The 19,927-nt window shown below is 35.6% G+C and overlaps 1 protein-coding gene across 3 annotated transcripts in view; it reads right to left on the bottom strand.

The window, feature by feature from the left end:
* The window catches only part of PRORP (protein only RNase P catalytic subunit), a 142,498-nt gene that overhangs the window by 79,698 nt on the left and 42,873 nt on the right, over positions 1 to 19,927 (bottom strand). For all 3 annotated transcript variants that reach the window (XM_059181895.1, XM_059181898.1, XM_059181896.1), the window contains one exon: positions 12,707 to 12,814. In XM_059181895.1, coding sequence (XP_059037878.1) covers positions 12,707 to 12,814 — 108 coding nt within the window. The remainder of the gene's footprint in view (positions 1 to 12,706; positions 12,815 to 19,927) is intronic.

Below are 19,927 nucleotides of genomic sequence, written 5' to 3'. Positions count from 1 at the left end.
ATCCCCACCAAGCAGGGACCCTGGGATCATGACCTGAACTGAAGGCAGATGCTCAACAACTGAGACACTGAGGCGCCCCCATTTTAGGTAAGTTTTTAAGAAAAGAATCATATACAAGGATCACTATTAATAAACAACAACGTGCACAATATACTACGAATGTCTTGTTTAGATAAGGTGACCATTAGTCTAATCATGTTAGCATTAGACATTAGCATTAACATGGTTAGCATTAACATGGTAATCATGTTACCATTAGTCTAATCATGCTAGCAATTCCTAACATTTTTGGCCTAAAGACATATCCTCACATTTTAAAACTGTATCTGGCATGGAATAGGTGCTCAATAGACAGGAACTGAAGTTACATCGTGATTCCCAGCTAGGACGTTCTGTCCTCAAACTGGAGGTTATATAATTAATCTGTTGGTGATTCAGAACACTTCCCTCTTCTTCAAAATAAAAATATAAACCAGAACCTTTCTCCTTCAGAAAATTTGAAACTAGATATATATTTTTAAAGCAGGATATACTTTATACTTGAAAAACATCTATAAGGTTGGTAGCAAACCTTCTAGAACTCTTAGAAGAAAACAGAGGAATATATCTTCATGATTAGGTAATGATATTTTTAGATATGACACCAACAATGACAGGCAACAAAAGAAAAAAAAATAGATAAACTGGACTTCATCAAAACTAAAAACTTTTGTGCTTCAAAGGTTACCACCAAGAAACTGAAAATACAATCCAAATGGGAGAATATATTTGCAAATTGTATGTCTGATAAAGGTCTATTATTCAGAACATATAAAAAATTACAATTCAATAATAAAAAGACAAGTAACCCTATTAAAAAATAGGTAGATTGGGGCGCCTGGGTGGCTCAGTGGGTTAAAGCTTCTGCCTTCGGCTCAGGTCATGATCTCAGGGTCCTGGGATCGAGCCCTGCATCGGGCTCTCTCCTTTCTCTCTGCCTGCCTCTCTGACTACTTGTGATCTCTCTCTCTCTCTGTCAAATAAATATATAAACTCTTTAAGAAAAAAAAAAAATAGAGGATTTTAAGAGCTATGTCTCCAAAGAAAAGACACAAATGGCCAATACACACGAAAAGATACTTAACATCCTACATCATTAGGAAATGCAAATCAAAACCCACAAAAGATACCACTTCATATGCACTAGACGGTTATAATAAAAAAGACTGATGATAGCAGATGTTGGTGAGGATGTAGAGAAACTACAACTCTTAGATACTGCTATGGAAATGTAAAATGGTATAGCTGCTTTGGAAGTTTGGCAGGTCCTCAAAAAGTTAAATAATTACCATATGACCTAGCAATTCTACCTCCATGTGTATATCCAAAAGAACAGAAAACATGTCCACAATGCAGCAAAAGTGGTTTTAAAAACCAAGTTTATAGCAATATAGGCCTGCCTCAAGAAGCAAAAAAACAAAACAAACAAACAAAAAAAAACCTCAAATAAAAAACTTAACCTTATACCTGAAGGAGCTAGAAAAAGAATAAACTAAATCCAGCAAAAGGAAGGAAATAATAAAGATTAGAACAGAAATAGGGGCATCTGGGCACCTACCTTAGTCAGGTAAGTGTCTGACTCTTGGTTTTGGCTCGGGTCATAATCTTCGGGTTGTGAGATCGAGCCCTGAGCTGACTCCATGCTCAGCACGAAGTCCGCCTGAGATTCTCTCTCCCTCTCCCTCTGTCCTTCCCTCCACTCATACTCACCCTCTCTTTCTCTTTCTCTGAAATGAACAAATAATATTTCTAAAGAGATTAGAACAGAATTAAATGATATAGAAACTAAAAAAACAATACAACAGATTAATGAAACCAGGAGCTAGTTCTTTGGAAAGATCAACAAAATTGATAAACTTCTAGCCAGACTCATTAAAAACAAAGAGAGAGGATCCAAATAAACAAAATCACGAATGAAAGAGGAGAAATAACAACCAAAACCACAGAAACACCACTGTAACAGGATATTATGAAAACCTATATGCCAACAAACTGGATAACTCAGAAAAAATGGGTATATTCCTAGAAATACATAACCAAAAACAGAAAGAAATAGAAAATTTGGTCAGCAGGCCAACTGTCAGCAATAAAATTGAATCACTATTCAAAAAACTCCCAACAAACAAAAGTCCAGGACCAGATGGCTTCAGAGGCGAATTCTAGAAAAACCTCAAAAATGAATGAATACCAGGGCGCCTGGGTGGCTCAGTGGGTTAAAGCCTCTGCCTTCGGCTCAAGTCATGATCCCAGGATCCTAGGATGGAGCCCTGCATCGGGCTCTCTGCTCAGCGGGGAGTCTGCTTCTTCATCTCTGCTGGCCTCTCTGCCTACTCGTGATCTCTGTCTGTCAAATAAATAAATAAATAATCTTAAAAAAAAAAAAAAAAAGAAAGAAAGAAAAGAAAAAGAATTAATACCTATTCTCTTCAAACTATTCCGAAAATAGGGGCGCCTGGGTGGTTCAGTTGGTTGGGGTTTGACTTTTGGTTTCAGCTCAGGTCATGATCTCAGGGTTGTGAGATAAAGCCCCGTGTCTGCTTGAGATTCTCCCTCTCCTTTTCCCTCTGCCCTTCCCTCACCCTCTCTGTCAAATAAATAAAAGTCTTAAAAAAAAAAAAAAACCTATTCAAAAATATTGGAGGAAGGAAAACTTCCAAATTCATTCTGAGGCCATTACCATTCTGATACCAAAATCAGATAAAGGCACCACAAAAAAGGAGAACTAGAGTCCAGTATCTTTCATGAATATAGATGCAAAAATCCTTAACAAAATACTAGCAAACTGAACCCAACAATACATTAAAAAGACACCACGATCAAGCAGGATTTATTCCCAGGATGCAAGGGTGGTTCAATATTCTCAAAACAATCAATGTGCTTTGTCACATCCCAAGAGAAGGATAAAAACCACAAGATCATTCCAATAGATGCAGAAAAAGCATTCAACAAAGTGTAATACCCAATCATGATTTTAAAAAATGAAGGCCTTCTGCAAAGTAGGTCTACAGGGAACATACCACAACATAATAAAGGCCTTATGTGAAAAACCCACAGCAAACATCACACTCAATGGGGAGAAACTGAGATTTTCCCTTCAGGTCAGGGACAAGACAAGAATGTCTGCTCTTACCACTTCTACGGTACTAGTACTTAAGTTCCAGCCACAACATAAAGAAATAAAAGGCATCCAAATTGGTAAAGAAAAAGTAAAACTCGCACTATTTGTAGATGACATGATAGTACATATAGAAAATCCTAAAGATGCCACCAAAAACGACTAAACCTGATAAATGAATTCAGTGAAGTTTCAGGATACAAAATCAATGTACAGAAGTCTATTGGTTTTCTTTACACTAATAATGAAGCAGCAGAAAGTGAAATGAAGAAAACAATCCCAAGTACAACTATACAAAGACAATAAAATATTTAGGAATAAACTTAACCAAAAAGGTGAAAGACTTGAAAACTATAAACTATTGATAAAAGAAACTCAAGATAACACAAAAAAATGGAAAGACATTCCACGATCATGTGTTTGAAGAAAAAATACTGTTAAACTGGCTATACTATTCAAAGCAATCTAAAGATTTAGTGAAATCCCTATCAAAATACCAGTAGCACTTTTCATAGAACTAGAATAAACAATCCGGAAATTTGTATGGAATCTTAAAAGACCCTGAATAGCCAAAGCAATCTTTTTTAAAGATTTTATTTATTTGACAGAGAGAGAGGGATCACAAGTAGGCAGAGGGGCAGCAGAGAGAGAGGGGGAAACAGGCTCCCTGCTGAGCAGAGAGCCCGATGTGGGGCTCCATCCAGGACCCTGAGATCATGACCTGAGCCAAAGGCAGAGGCTTAACCCACTGAGCCACTCAGGTGCCACGAGCCAGAGCAATCTTGAAAAACAACCAAAACTGGAGGTATCACAATTCCAGACTTCAGTCATATTACAAAGAGGTAGTTATAAAACGGTAAAGTAATGGCACAAAAACAGACACATAGATCAATGGCATAGAAAACCCAGAAATAAACCCACAATTAGAAAACCCAGAAATAAACCCACAATTATATAGTCAATTAACCTTCGACAAAGGATGAATGAATATACAATGGGAAAAAGACAGTCTTTTCAACAAATGTTGCTGGGAAAATAAGATAGCTACATGCTAAAGAATGAAACTGGACCACTTTCTTATACCATACACAGAAATAAAGTCAAAATGGATTAAAGACCTAAATGTGAGACCTGAAACCATAAAAATCCTTAAAGAGAGCACAGGGAGTAATTGCTCTCACATTGGCCATAGAACATTTTTCTAGATAGGTCACCTGAGGTAAGGGAAATAAAAGCAACAATAAACTATTGGGACAATGTTGAAATAAAAAGATTCTGCACAGTGGAGGAAACAGTTAACAAAACGAAAAGGCAATCTACTAAATGGGAAAAGACATTTGCAAACAACATATCCCATAAAGGGTTACTATCTAAAATATATAAAGAACTGATACAACTGAATATCAAAAACCAAATCATCCAATTAAAAAATGGGCAGAAGACACAAACAGACATTTCTCTAAAGAATATACACAGGTGGACAACAGACACATGAAAACATGCCCATAACCAGTGATCATCAGAAAAACGCAAATCAAAATTACCATGAGATATTACCTCATAACTGTGAGAATGGCAAAAGTAAAAAAACACAAAAACTGACACGTGTTGGCAAGGATGTAGAGAAAAGGAACCCTCTCACATTATGGGTGAGAATGCAAAATGGCACGGCCATTGTGGAAAACAGTATGAATATTGCTCAAAAAATTAAAAACAGAACTACCCTACAAACCAGTGATTGCACTACTGGGTATTCACTCCCAAAATACAAAAACACTAATTCAAAGGAATACATGCACCCCTGTGTACATTGCACCATTATTTATAATAGCCAAACTATACAAGTAGTCTGTGTCCATCTCCATCAATAGATGAATGGATAAAGAAGATGTGGGCTCTGTGTGTGTGTGTGTGTGTAATGGAATATTATTCAGCCATAAAAAGAACATTGTCATTTGCAACAACATAATAGAGCTAGAGTATATAATGCTAAGCAAAATAACCCAGAGGAAAACACTTACAATTTCCCTCATTTTTAGAATTTAAGAAACAAAACAAATGAGCAGAGGAAAAAAATAGAGAAAGACAAATGAAGAAACAGACTCTTAAACTACAGAGAACAAACTGATGGCTACCAGAAGGGAAATGAAGGCAGTGGGTGAACTAGGTGATAGATATTAAAGAGTATACGCATCGCGATGAAAAAATATCAAATAAAATTAAAATTTCTCCTTAAAAGGGGTAGTTCATTAAATATTCAGTTTGTTGGCTAGAGTCAGCTATTTTATTTTCTGTAAAAAGATCTGCTTTTCTAGAGCTGGACTTTGAATCAAGACTAACCTTTCTAAAAGGCTGTAACCCTAAAAGGTCATTTAATCTATACCCACGCCTTGGGGTGCCATTCAGGAAGGTAATTCCTCAGTGTCGATAGAGTTCTCTGTGCAACTTAAAAAAAAGAAAGAAAACACATCCACACAAACGCCTTTATGTGAAATGTTCCCAGCAACACTATTCTCAATAGCCAAAGAGTAGAAATAACCCAAATGTCTACAAACTATGAATAGATAAATAAAATGTGACCTATCTATTCAAAGGAATATTATTTTGCAATAAAAAGGAATAAAATAGTGATTCACGTTATAAATAGATGAACTTCGGAAACATTATGCTAAGTGAAAATATGAAATGTCCAGAACAGGCAAATCCATAAAGACAGAAAGCAGATTAGTAGTTGCCATGGGACTAAAGGGAAGAAGAAACTGGAAGTGACTAATGGCTATGGTGTTACCTTGGGGAATGAAAATATTCTGGAATTAGATAGTGGTAACGGTTGCAAAACTTTGTTGAATATACTAAAAAACCACTGGATTGTACATTTTACACTTGATCTTAACTAAAAAGCCAAAAATTAGTTGGACTATACACTTTATACATATTTTTAATTTTAATTTTTATTGTTTTATTTTATTTTAATTTTTTAAAAAATAGGCTCCATGCCAGAGTGGAGCCCAAGGTGGGGCTTGAACTCACAACTCCGAGGTCAAGACCTGAGCGGAGATCAAGAGTCAGAGGCTTAAAGGACCAAGGTACCCAGGCACACCTGGATTGTATACTTTAAAAGGCTGATCTCAATAAAATAAAAAGAAAACTAATGCAGATATGAAAGAATTGAGGTAGGACTTCATCAAGACCCTAAATTATGGGCGCCTGGGTGGCTCAGTGGGTTGGGCCACTGCCTTCGGCTCAGGTCATGATCTCAGGGTTCTGGGATCAAGTCCTGAGTCAGGCTCTCTGCTCAGCGGTAAACCTGCTTCTCTCTCTCTCTCTCTCTGCCTGCCTCTCTGCTACTTGTGATCTTTCTCTGTCAAATAAATAGATAAAATCTAAAAAAAAAAAAAGACCCTAAATTATGCCTAAAGTAAAATCTAATCATGGACTTTACAGCTCCATTTTCATTTAGTATATCCTGCATGTATATCCTGTATTAAGACACCAGCAACTGAAGGATAAGCACAGTCTAAATATTTATTTAGTAATAACTTTTCAGCAAAAAACTTCTCTTTTTCAGTAAACAACAAAATCATATATTAATCCATACCTTTCAATACCATATTCTTCTTTCAGATTCATAAGTAACATTTAAATACAAACCTTCACATCTAAGTTAAATGCTCTTTTCAATCACTTTTGGCTATAAGAGTCTCATGGTGATAAATTACATACCATTCTCCTTAGAAACTGTGTTCTTCATCTTTACTTCTTAGATCACTTTTAGGACCAACAGCAAAGACTGAAGAATAAGGGGGTATTATCTGTATTCCACATTGATTACTGCTTTTCTTTCAATGAATTTTGCTATTCTGCCTTTGTTTACATGTGTTGTAAACATTTTTTTTTCTTATTTACCAAGCAAGGTAATCGACTTGAATGTCTATGGGAAAGTTTTGCCAGGCAGAAGTTTGTTGCCTGAGTGACAACTTTTTAAAATGCAAAAATCAGTTATAACAACCTCTCCTTGCTTCAAAATTCTGTACCTCATTCCAAAAAACATGTCAATTACCATTACCTTTTACTGAAATGTTAGAAAACCTTCAGGAAATACTTAAAGTTCAGATTAATGTTAATATTAAACTGTGTAGAGCTGCCAATTCAACGAACTCAACTGAGGTCACAAGCGGATAGACAGACCTATGTTATGTCCCTACAGCTAAATTCACACGTACCCATGCAATGCCAACTGCCAATAAATCTCAACTCCACATGGCAACTGGCAAGGTTCTGCTGACATCCTATATAAGACATAATCTGGCTTCAGAAAATTAAAATACAAGAAAGATATATATAAAAATTGAAAGAATAAATTCTTAAGAACTTATTTTTAGCTCCTTGACCTCTGTCACTACTAAGCTATACGCCCTGAGACCAAGATATGCAATCCCTCAATAATGAAGGTAAAAATGGTCTTTTCTTATCTATGAGCTGACTTATGGAGAACACTGTTAAGATTCGTAATTAGCAATTAATGGAAAAAGACCAAGAATTTGTAACGTATTATACATAAAGTTCATGGCAAGAACATAAATGATCTCTGCATTACGCCACAGAAAATATCCAGAAACTTCATCACGCAGATGAAAAAGCTTAAGGCACACAGAAATAGGATTCCTAGTATATCCTTTACTCCTACTTACAGGTGACTATAGTAAGAGATGGAAATAAAGAGGACATATCAAGAATATCTTGACAAGCCAAGAATATTACCTTTCTGGACTATTTAATTTTGTTAACAAATGTTTGAAATCTAAAAAATGGGGGTGGGGGACTGTCCAGCTCTTTTCATGTAACAGATTCACAGCACAAATGTAGCTCAATAGTTGCAACAATCATGTAATAAGCAACCTTGAAGAAACTTCAATTTGGAGGCTTTGCAGGAGTATAAATTGCTACAATCATTTTGGAAAGCTATTTGGCAATATGTACTGAGGCCTTAAAATATCCACACTCTTTGACTTCCATTTCTGAGAATCTATTTTAAAGAAATCATCTGAAAGCGGCACAGAGATGTCCCAAACATTATTTACTGGAGTGAAAAATGGAAAACAATCTGATATGCCCATCAACAGTGAAATGATTAGAGCTGTGGTACATCCATAAGATACAAAGGATTATATAGATATTTTAGAATATTTACCAAGAATGCCTCATCATTTTTTTTTTAACCTGATGGTGGTTTGCTCTTTATTTTAAAGTAATACATACTCATTGTAAATTGAAAAAAAAAAATGAAAAACTGAAATCCTCTCATTTTCTTATATACTATCTCCACCTCCAAAAGTTTTTTACTCTTAAGATTTTATGGGTACTTTCTAGAAAATTTCTGGGCATATACAAAGTTATCTAACGAACTTTTATACAGATAATCTTTTATTTTGTTTTAACATAAGTGGGGCCATATAAGCTTTTATTCTTCAAACTGCTTTTATTCTGCAAATTGCTTTTTATTCTTCAAATTGCTTACTAATTTGGCTATTATTCTATATCAGCATGTACAAATCTACCTCATTCATTTAAAATAGATATTTCAAAAGAACAAATTCATGGTTATCAGAGGGGAGGTGGATGGGGGATGGGTGAATGAGGTGAAGGGGATTAAGAGTACACTTATCATGATGAGCATTGAGTAATGTATAGAATTGTTGAGTCAGTACATTGTACACTTAAAACTAATTTAATACTGTATGTTAACTATACTGGAATTAAAACTAAAAAATAAATAAAATGGATGTTTCAATTTATATCAGGACCTAGACTGATATATATTTAGGTTGATTAGACTTTTTTGTCTACAAATAATGGTTAACTTACATACTTGGAAATATAACTTTATGTGTTTGTGTGACTACATCAGTTCCTACAAGGAATATTTCAACATTTTAGGTATTCAAAGTTGTCAAATCACCTACCCAAAATACTGTACTGATACTCTTCTCCCTACCTTTCCAAACCATTCAAAATATTGGATGCTAACAACTTTTTAAAGTCTGCCAATCTGGAAGACAAATATTTTTTATTTGCACATCTATAAACATGAATCTACTGGATGGTTCATCTTTTTCTTACGGCTTATAAGAGACAATGGTAGTATCAGAAAATTAGCCCTTTTGCCACATGTGCTATAAAGAATTTTTTCTCCTTGTTGTTATCTTTGAACAATGTTTACAGTATTTTTTTGTGTCAAGTATAGGACTCCTATACTTTGTATACGCTTCAAAGGTGCTTCTATCTCAAAATTTTTTTTTAAGTTTATCCATTTATTTGACTTTTATTAGACAAGGATCACAAGCAGGCAGAGAGGCGGCACCCCTATCTCAAATATTTTTAAAAGTACATGTTTTCTTCTACTTCTTATATAGTTTCATTTTTATTGAGAGCTTTCAACAACTGTGAATTAAAATGTTGATATACAATTATTTACAAAGTTGAAGCTCGACTAGGTAAGAAAATGGAAAAATGCTGCAAGAAATAAAACACCGACAGTGGTTATTGTTCCATGATAAAGCTGTATATGATTTTCTTTACTGTAATTTCCAGATTTTCTATGTGCCTTACTTTTATAATCAGAGGAAAATAAAATTTCTTAAAGTCATATTTAAACTTTTTCTTAAGTTTTTGATGATACAGGCTTCACTTCTCAATTATTATTTAAGTATCTTACCTAGATTGAGTCTAATAAGGGTAGAGCTTTGTATTCCTTTTAATTCTATTGAATAGGCCACCTGACAGGAAAAAACTACCAAATAAGGGTCTACTGAAAGCAAGAATTACAGTTCCAGTTAGGAAATTTATCTGAATAGTAATCACAATAACAGTTATACCTATTAGATATTTACAACATCCAAAATGCTTACATATACTAACTCATTTATTCTTTACAACACCTTTGTGAGATAAGTACTATTGTTCTCTCGATTTTACACTGCAAAACTAAGGCACAAAGAGGTTAAGCAATTTGCTCAAACCATGAACACTCTTAAAAGTGGAAGAGCCAGGACTGGAATTCAAAAAGCCTGACTCCAGAATGCTTATTTTTTTTTTTCCTTTTGAGAGAGAAAGCGATCAAGCAAGGGTGGGGAAGAAGGGGTGGAGAGGCAGAGGGAGAGAGAAGGCTCCAAGAACAGCACAGAGCTAGCATGGGGCTGGATCTCAGAACCCTGAGATCACGACCTGATCAGAAATGAAGAGACGGATACTAAGAGCCCCTGGATGGCTCAGTCAGTTAGGCTTTTGGCTAAGGTCATGGTCTCAGGGTTCTGGGATCAAGTCTTGCATTGGGTTCTCTGCTCAGTGGTGTGTCTGCTTCTCTCTCCCCCTCTGTGATCTCTCTCCCTCTCTCTTGAATAAATAAAAACATCCCCATAAAAAAAAAAAAAAAAGAGTTGGATACTTAACTTCCTGAACCAGTCAGGCACCCCTAGAATCCTTATTCTTAACTGCTAAACTAAAATCCTCTTTAAAAGATTAACAGAAAAACTGGGAAGCTAGTTCTGACAAGCTAGAAAGTGTTAAAGAATAAAAATAAGCCACAAAAGGGCCTAACAATAGATTTATCAAAAAAAAAAAAGGAGAGAGAACAGACTATGAAAAATACAATATATCTTTATTTTTTACCAATCTCTAGCTTCAGAGATTTGAGGAAAAAACTTGAGAAGGAGATGTTTTCTGTCTTCCTTATTCAGGTGGCTTCTCTAAGCTGAGCCTCTGAGCTGTGGTTTTCCAAACATAATGTCAGTGGAGCTGTCACAAGATAATGGGACTTTGAAGAGCTGAGTAATACCAATTACCTGTCACATAAAGTGTTGCCCACATTAAATTATTTTGAAAGTAAAAACTAAAAGCAGTGACAGATGCCTATGATCTCACTGGTCAATTATTTGTTCTTTTCCTCTTAGTTTGCCACAATCTGCTAGGATCTTTCCAAATGTGCAAATTTTTCTCACATAATGCAAGGGAATGTATCTACTACATCATTTTCAAAGTGCTACTTTCCCCAAAAATGTTCACCCAATTTAGGGAAGTCAATTTTTAATACTTTATGTGAAGCTGAAAGTCAAAAGGTAAACAAATACAAAACTTTACTTCTCACAGGAACTTTTTAGAATGAGCCCTTCTGAGTCTGAGCTCCATCATACATTAGAGACAGTAATTTTATGTTTCATTTTCTGATTTTGCCCTTTTCAAAATTACTGCCTCAAAGATCCCTTCAAGTACCTAAAAGACAAAATATTTTCAACTTGCTTTTTTTGTTTTTTGTTTAAAAAAAAAAAAAAAAGGATTGAAAAGTACATACTTGACCGCGAAAATGGATGCACAAACATAAAAGAAACGCATATAAAGAAACTTCTTTAAATCAACCTTATACTTTGTGTACTTATAAGCTTTTTGAGTAAAAATGGTCAAAATGGACTAGTAGCATCTCTGAGAAACAGCTTTTAAGTTGGCAGCAATTTTTAAGAAATAACACTGATTAACTACAGATGAATGGCAAAAAATTATGAACAATAAGAACCATAAACTTGGTGCCTGGGTTGGCTCAATCAGTTAATCATCTGAATCTTGATTTTAGCTCAGGTCATGATCTCAGGGTTGTGGGACTGAGTCCCATGTTGGGCTCTGTGCTCAGCGGGGAGTATGCTGGAGATTCTCCCCCTCTGCCCCTCTCCCTACTCTATCTCAAATAAATAAATAAATCTTGAAAAAAAAAAAAAAGAGAGAGAGAGAACCACAAGCTTGAAACCCAGGAGCTCTCTACAGTTGAACTTCGATGTTATGACTACTTTCTAAGGATTTGCTATACAAAATTCATTTTACTTTTCTAATATTCTAATCTATAAAAAGGGGTCAAAATAATTGCTCACTACTGCTACGAAAAACTGTGACACTTATAAACTCACAGAACAAATGATCACTTTACAAAAAAAGAACTATTTAGATTTATTTATGAGTACACAATGTTTGGAAAAAACAAATATATTAATATCTCTTGATATTTTATGTTGATAAACATCAAACAGACAATGTAACACAGAGAAATGATAGAGTCATTTCTCTATCAAGCCAAAGAAGAAATGCAGATGTAGAAAAAAGGTCAGTTAAAAATTATATATGGAAAAGGTCTGAAATGGCCCTTTATTAAGTAGACTTTTTTTTAAGAAGGCTCTACACCCAGCATGGAGCCCAACACAGAACTTGGAACTCATGACCCTGAGATCAAGACCTGAGTGAAATCAAGAGTCAGATACTTAATGAACTGAGCCACCCAGGTTCCCCTATTACGTGGACTTTTTAATCACTCTTGGCCAGTCTAGAAGAGCCACTTACTTGCCCGAGACGAAAACAGTGACTCTTAGATAAGGAGTTAGTTGCTGGGACACCTTCTGGAGCTTATTTTTAGAGGAAGGAAAAATGGGGAGTTAAAAAACCCAATGAAGATCACAAACAAGTACGATAAATATTCCTAGAGATTTGGAATAACAATATAAAACCTGTACTTACAACTTGAGATTCACGAACTTTAGGAAATGTTTTGGCAACATTGAGCCCATCAATGACGATATCGAAAGGAGGGCAGCATTTTACAAAGCTCTGAAATCTCTTGAGTTCCTAAAAAAGAAAAGCCAGACAAAATATTAATAAGAATTTAGCAAGGACTTTATTATAAGCTCATTGTTATGACTTTTATTATTGTTCTGGTAAGTAAAAATACCCCTTAAAAATACAAACTCAAAAATAACTTTGAAATGAAATCTGAAAAGACCAGACTATGAGATGAAACTGCATGAAATTATTTGAAATGCTTCTTCACACTTCATACAGCACTTCCACATGCTAATTGCATTTGATCCATAATCAGCTCTCGCCTGCTAAACTGACTCAACGTGGCATTCATGATGAAAATGAAATGTCAGAATCTATAACCTGCTCTTAAGCCAAGGAGATGTAAATCTCAAATATGCTAGCCTACCAGTGCAACGTGTTGAAAGAACAAGGCTCTATAATAGCCCCTCTTTGGTCATCAAGACTATTTTGTTTACTTTTAGCTATTTTGAGGAGTTGAAATAGGCAACAAATATTTGTGGGGCATCTACTATGTGCCCAGCAGTTACTAAAGAGACAAAACTCTAATGGCGCCTGCATTTTAGTGGAAGAAGACACAAAATAAACCAAATAAATCAGTTAATAAATTATTTTAAATGTCAAGTGTGATGTGTACTATGGAGGAAAGAAAAGGAGAAGTGGGAGTTTCATCACTGGTAATGATAGTATAGTCTGTACTGGACTATCACATAATATAAATTCTATATGAAAAACAACTATTTGAAGGTATTAGAAAATGACCAAAAGCAGGCAGAAATTCAATAGAATGCAAAAGTTGAAAGACAGTGTGGCTCCCTGATAGTCCAACTGAGTCCCATCCAATAGCCAGCATCAACCATCAGCCCCATGAGGATGATGAAGAATTCAACACTTCAGCCCCCTTTTAATTAGAATGGTAGAATACCCTAGCAAGAGCCACACAACTAGAGTCTAGTCAAACTCAAGAACTATGAGATAATAAAAATAGTAAGCGTTTCTGTTTAAACCCACTGTATTTGGGTGGTTTGTTATCTACCTGTGGATGACCGTACCCGGTGAAATGTGCCTGTATATGGCTTTTTCCCAAAGGGAACTCTCCAGTTCGAATGGCTGGCAGAGGTGGCTGGAAATCAAGCAGAAAACTGCAGACTTACTGGTTTGAGAAATCAGAACACAGCATTTAGGTATGTCAGAGAGGCTGGAAAGTGAGAAAGTGGATGCTACAAAGGAGGGAATCACAAAAGTCTGCGTAATTCTGCCCAAATCCTTGGCTAACTCTTATTTATACATGCATGGAGAAGACTCCATGGCCCAGGAAAAGCAACCAATGAAACACTTAAAAGACTTGAGCAGAGATTTCAGTTACTATCCATTACGAAGATGACAGAGTTTGTAGTCAGTCTAACCAACTATAACACCCTGGCAAAGCAAAAAATTAATAACCTCTGGGAAAAGATAACAGAATCTTTAGCCTTTGCATTGTGTTCCCCACAATGTCCAATATACAATTAAAAGATTAATAAACAGGGGCACCTGGGTGGCTTAGATGGTTAAGTATCTGCCTTCAGCTCAGGTCATGATCTCTGAGACCTGGAATTGAGCCCCACGTTGGGTGCTCGCTTCGGCAGCACATATACTAAAATTGGAATGAGCCCCACATCGGGCCCCCTGCTCCGCAGGGAGTTTGCTTTTCCCTTTGCCTCTGCCTCTACCCTCCATAGCTGCCCATGTGCTTGAGCTCTCTCTCTCTCAAGTGAATTAAGAATATTTTTTAAATATTCCAGAAGAATTAGGAAAATATGATCATGGTCAAGAGAAAAAGAAGTGAACAGAAATCAAGCAAGGTCTGGATGCTAGTCAGCAGGCAAGAACTTTTTTAAAAAAATTAACATATAATGTATTATTTGCCCTAGGGGTACAGGTCTGTGAAGCATCAGGCTTACACATTTCACAGCACTCACGATAGCACATACCCTCCCCAATGGCAGGCAAGAACTTTAACTAGCTCTTCTAAATATATTCAAGAATTTAAAGGAAAATAAAATCAAAGAAGGGAAATAAATAATTATAATATAATCATAGTTATAATAAAATCAAAGAAGGGAAAACAGAAAAATGTAAACCATAAAAATGAACACTCTAGAACCCAAAGCATTATGTGAAATAAAATATTCACAAGATGGATATTAATAGTAGATTAGGGATCGCAGAAGTAAGAATCACTGAACATGAATCACAAAGCAACAGAAATTATACGACCTGAAGAAAAAAAGATTGAAAAAAAAAAAAAAGATAAAGCCTTGGTAACCTACCTCTGCAATAATGTCAAACAGACTCACATGTGGGTAATTACAGTCTAGAAGGAGAGGATAGAAAAGAGAGTAGAAAAAAATACTTGAATAAAAGGCCAAAACGTCCCCCAAGTTTGGTGACAAATGTAACTTACAGACCCAAGAAGCAGAGAAAACACAAAGCAAGGTGAATACTAAGAAACGCAAAATAGAATAAATCATAGGTAAATAAAACATGCAGATGTGGTATGGGTAACAACAGCAGCACAAATGACAAGAAGTGGTAAATGGAATTCTACTGCTACGTACTACTTCTTTTTTCTTTTCTTTTTTTTCTGTTCTTTTCTTTTTGCTAGGTACCTACATTTTATGTAAAATGCTATGATCTAAATTCTAAGTCAACTAGATTAAGTTAAGGGTTTTGTCATCCCAAGTCATACATTTAAAAAATAATGAAGAAAAGGTATAGATAAAAAGTGAATGGGGGGCGCCTGGGTGGCTCAGGGGGTTAAAGCCTCTGCCTTCGGCTCAGGTCATGATCCCAGGGTCCTGGGATCGAGCTCGGCATCGGGCTCTCTGCTCAGCGGGGAGCCTGCTTCCTCCTCTCTCTCTGCCTGTCTCTCTGCCTCCTTGTGATCTCTGTCTGTCAAATAAATAAATAAAACCTAAAAAAAAAAAAAAATTTTTTTTTGATTAGCCCAAAAGAACATGAAAGGAAGGACAAAAGGATAAAAAATATTTTGGATAAATAGGAAATAAATTACAAAATAAAAATATTTAAATTTTTTAAAAAATTTAAATTCAACCCTATCAAAAATGTTGTTTATAACAGACATAATATAAATATGAAGATATGGATAAACTGAAAATAAAAAGTAGGCGGAAAATATCATGTATCAGTAAGCTTAAGCAGGTTGCAGTGACAGAGGCGCCTGGGGGACTCAGTAGGTTAAGCATCTTCCTTCATTCCACTCAGGTCCTGGTTCTGTTCCTGGGATTGAGGACAGCCTTGGGCTCCCTGCTCAGTGGGAAGTCTGCTTCTCCTTCTCCCTCTGATCCTACTCCCTACTTGTGTGTGAGCGCTCTCTCTCTCTCTCCCCGTCTAAATAAATAAATAAAATCCCTTAAAGGACCAGTTGAATTGTTCCCACTTTTGGAAAATTAGGAACAAAGATAAATAAAAAAGACAGTTGCAGTGACATTAATGTTAGACAAAATGGATTTCAAGAAAAGGAGTATTGTAAAAAATAAAAAGGGGGACTCCTGTTCCTGCTCTCTCTAATAAATAAAATCTTAAAAAAAATAACTATTGATCAAAACATAAAGTGAACTCATATAACTCAACACCAAAACAATAATCCAATTTAAAAATGGGAAGAGAACCTGAATAAATATTTTCCCAAAGAAGACATACAAATCGCCAACAGACACATAAAAAAATGCTCTGTATCACTTATTATCAGGGAACTGTAAATCAAAATCACAGTGAGGTATCACCTCCAGCCTGTCAGAATGGCAAGTATCCAAAAAAAAAAAAGAAAGAAAAAAAAGAAAGAAAGAAACCCCAAAAATCACAAATGATGGTGAGGATGTGAATAAAAGGGAACACTCATGTAATGCTGGTGGGAATGTAAATTGCTGCAGCCACTATGGAAAGGAGTATGGAGGTGACTCAAAAAATTAAAAATAGAAATATCATGTGATCTAGTAATTCCACTTCTGGGTATTCACCCAGAAAGAAAACAAAAAGCTGAATTTCAAAAGGATACATGCATCCCTGTTTACTGCAGCACTATTTACAATAGCCAAGACATGGAAACAACCTTAGTGTCCATCAGTAGATAAACAGCCTGCTGCTTCCCCTGCTGTGCTCTCACTCCCGCTCTTTCTGACAAATAAATAAAATCTTTAAAATTAATTAATTTAATTAAATAAGCACTGATCCATATGCATGCTTGCATTTCGCAGTCTGCCTGTCCCTCTCCTTCCCTGCGCTTGCAGCCACGCACACTCTCTCTCCCTTTCTTTCTTTCAAATAAATAAATAAATAAAATATTTTTTTCAAAAGCCACTGAGCAGACCATGCTGATAACGAATGACAGAGAAAGAGCTGACCTACTGTGACAGCATACTAACTACACATAGGAAAATATAAATCTGCAAGCGTAACCGTTTTAATGGAGGGTAAATTTAAATAAATATTTCTTTCTAGCACTGCTGCTAGATTGTATTTGATCACAGACTGACTAATGATCTGGGCAATGAAAATCCACCAATCTTGGATTAACAAAATAAGTTCTTTTGGGAAAAAAATTTATTGATATATAATTCACATACCATACAATTCACTCATTTGAAGAATACAGTTTATAGGTTGTGCCACATTACCGCAATCTAATTTTAGGATATTCTGGCTTTCCTACTAGATACTCCATACTCATTAGCAGTCAATCTCCATTTCTCTACCCTACTACATAGCAACCACTAAACTATCTTCTGTCTCTATAGATTCACTTACTCTGGACATATCATATAAAACAAATTACAGAAACATGTGGTCTTTTGTGATTGACATCTTTCACTCAACATAATGTTTTCAAAGTTTGTTAACATTATAACATAAATGAGTATTCCACTCTTTTTTATTGCTAAATAATATTCCATTGTATGGCTATACCACCTTTTATTTACCCATTCATTAGTTGATGGACATTTGGATTATTTCCACTTTTTGGCTATTAAGACTAAACACTACTATGAACATTTGTGTACAAGTCTTACATGGGAAACTGTCATGAGTTACAATATATAGTAACAGTAACTCTAAGTTCAACTTTTTGAGCACCTACCAGACTATTTTCCAAAGTAGCTGCACCATTTTACATTTCCAAATGCAATGTATAAGGCTTCCGATTTCTCCACAGGCTCACCAATACCTGTTATTCCATGGGTTTTTTATTACAGTCATGCTTGTGGGTGTCAAATGGGTACCTCATTGTGTTTTGATGTACGCTTCCCAAATGACTAATGATGTGGAGCTTTTTCTCAAGTACTCATTGGCCTAAAGGAAATTCTTCATTTTTGTAACATAATAGGCTTTACAAATTCAATATACAGTTGAATTTTAGAAATTCCATAACAGTCACAACTTCTATTGTTTTTACCTATTTTACACTTTTAAATTTAAATCTGAAAAGTGTTATTGCACAGGAATTATAAATACCATGACTTGCAACAGAGTTTGTTAACTCAAATGCCTATAGGGATTAGGCAAGATTTTATAGAAAAAGATCTTAAAGATTAACAAACTAGAGAATGTAGATCTCTTATAAAGGGAGTAGCCCAGTTCTTAGTTCAGCTAATTGCTGCCAAACAAAAGTTAATACCCGGGTTTTAGAGTTAAAATTTTTCAAGGAAAATAACAAACCTGGAATTCTGAAGTATTATCAAATAATTTTTATAAAGAGTAAAATACAAAGATGGATCTTCAAACAAAAATATATGGATATGTTCCACCCATAGACCATAAGTTTGTAATACATTCACTTAGTCAAGCAACAGATTTTAATTAAACACCTACTCTGTGCCAGATAATGTTCTTACTCCTAGGAACAGAACTGTGAACACTTCATTGAGCTCAAGAAATTTACATATTAAGAACGACTGGGTGGCTCAGTCAGTTAAGCATCTGCCTTCAGTTCAGGCCTTGATCCCAGTGTCCTGGGATTGAGTCCCACACATCTGGCTCCTTGCTCAGTGGGGAGCCTGCTTTCTCCCTCTGACTGCTTATCCCTCTGCCTGCACTTGCTCTTTCTCTCTCTCCCTCTCTTTAAAAAAATTTACATATTAGTAGAGGAAACAAAACCAAGATAACAACTACATATTTAATTTTAGGTATGGAAAAAAAGTGCCTTGATGAAAAATTAATTGGGTTATGGTGTTAGCACCACTCTTCCTGGCCCCTCTCTAAGATATGGTGAAAAGAAATGGCCTTTCTAATGGGGTGACATTTAAACAAAGACTTGAATGAAGTGAAGGAGTCAATCATGCTTCTGAGGAAGAGCCTTTTAGGCAGAGGGAAAAACTGCCAAGGCCCTTAGCCAAACACCACAGAACTTTGCATGTTTGAGGATTAACAACTAGGCAATCTGAAAGCTCAAAGAATAAGTATAAAGTCTTTGTGTATTATGTTTTAAGTTTAAATTTTAAAAAGCCAGTTCTTGTTTTTTATTACCATATGGGAAAGAGTAAATAAATTTAAAACAATTCTGAAACAGCTAATCAAATGTCTTACATTGCCTATTTTATTCAACTTACTAGGAACAAAGAAGCAGAACTGGTATTTGTTGTTTTATAGTTGTTACCTAATCACAAATGAGTAGCAAAATGATCCAAATATGTGCAGCAAAAGAGAAATAAAAGAATGGAACAGCTAGGGCGCCTGGGTGGCTCAGTGGATTAAGCCGCTGCCTTTGGCTCAGGTCATGATCTCAGAGTCCTGGGATTGAGTCCCGCATTGGGCTCTCTGCTCAGCAGAGAGCCTGCTTCCCTCTCTCTCTCTCTGCCTGCCTCTCCATCTACTTGTGATTTCTCTCTGTCAAATAAATAAATAAAATCTTTAAAAAAAAAAAAAAAAAAAGAATGGAACAGCTTATGCCTTACACGTGACACATGAATTCTAGAGGTAACCCCAGCACTTGCCGTCACAGAGCTGATCTCGTTAATTTTAAGTGACTCTCAAAACATACATAGCAGTAAAAATTGACTCTGCTATTTATTCCTCTTCCTACGCTATGGATGAGAAGGCAAAGAGGTTAAGCAACTGATTTTTCTCAACAGGTGATATTTG

The sequence above is a fragment of the Mustela lutreola genome, chromosome 7, assembly GCF_030435805.1.
Source record: "Mustela lutreola isolate mMusLut2 chromosome 7, mMusLut2.pri, whole genome shotgun sequence".
NCBI lineage: Eukaryota > Metazoa > Chordata > Mammalia > Carnivora > Mustelidae > Mustela > Mustela lutreola.
This window is presented reverse-complemented; position numbering and strand designations above follow the sequence as displayed.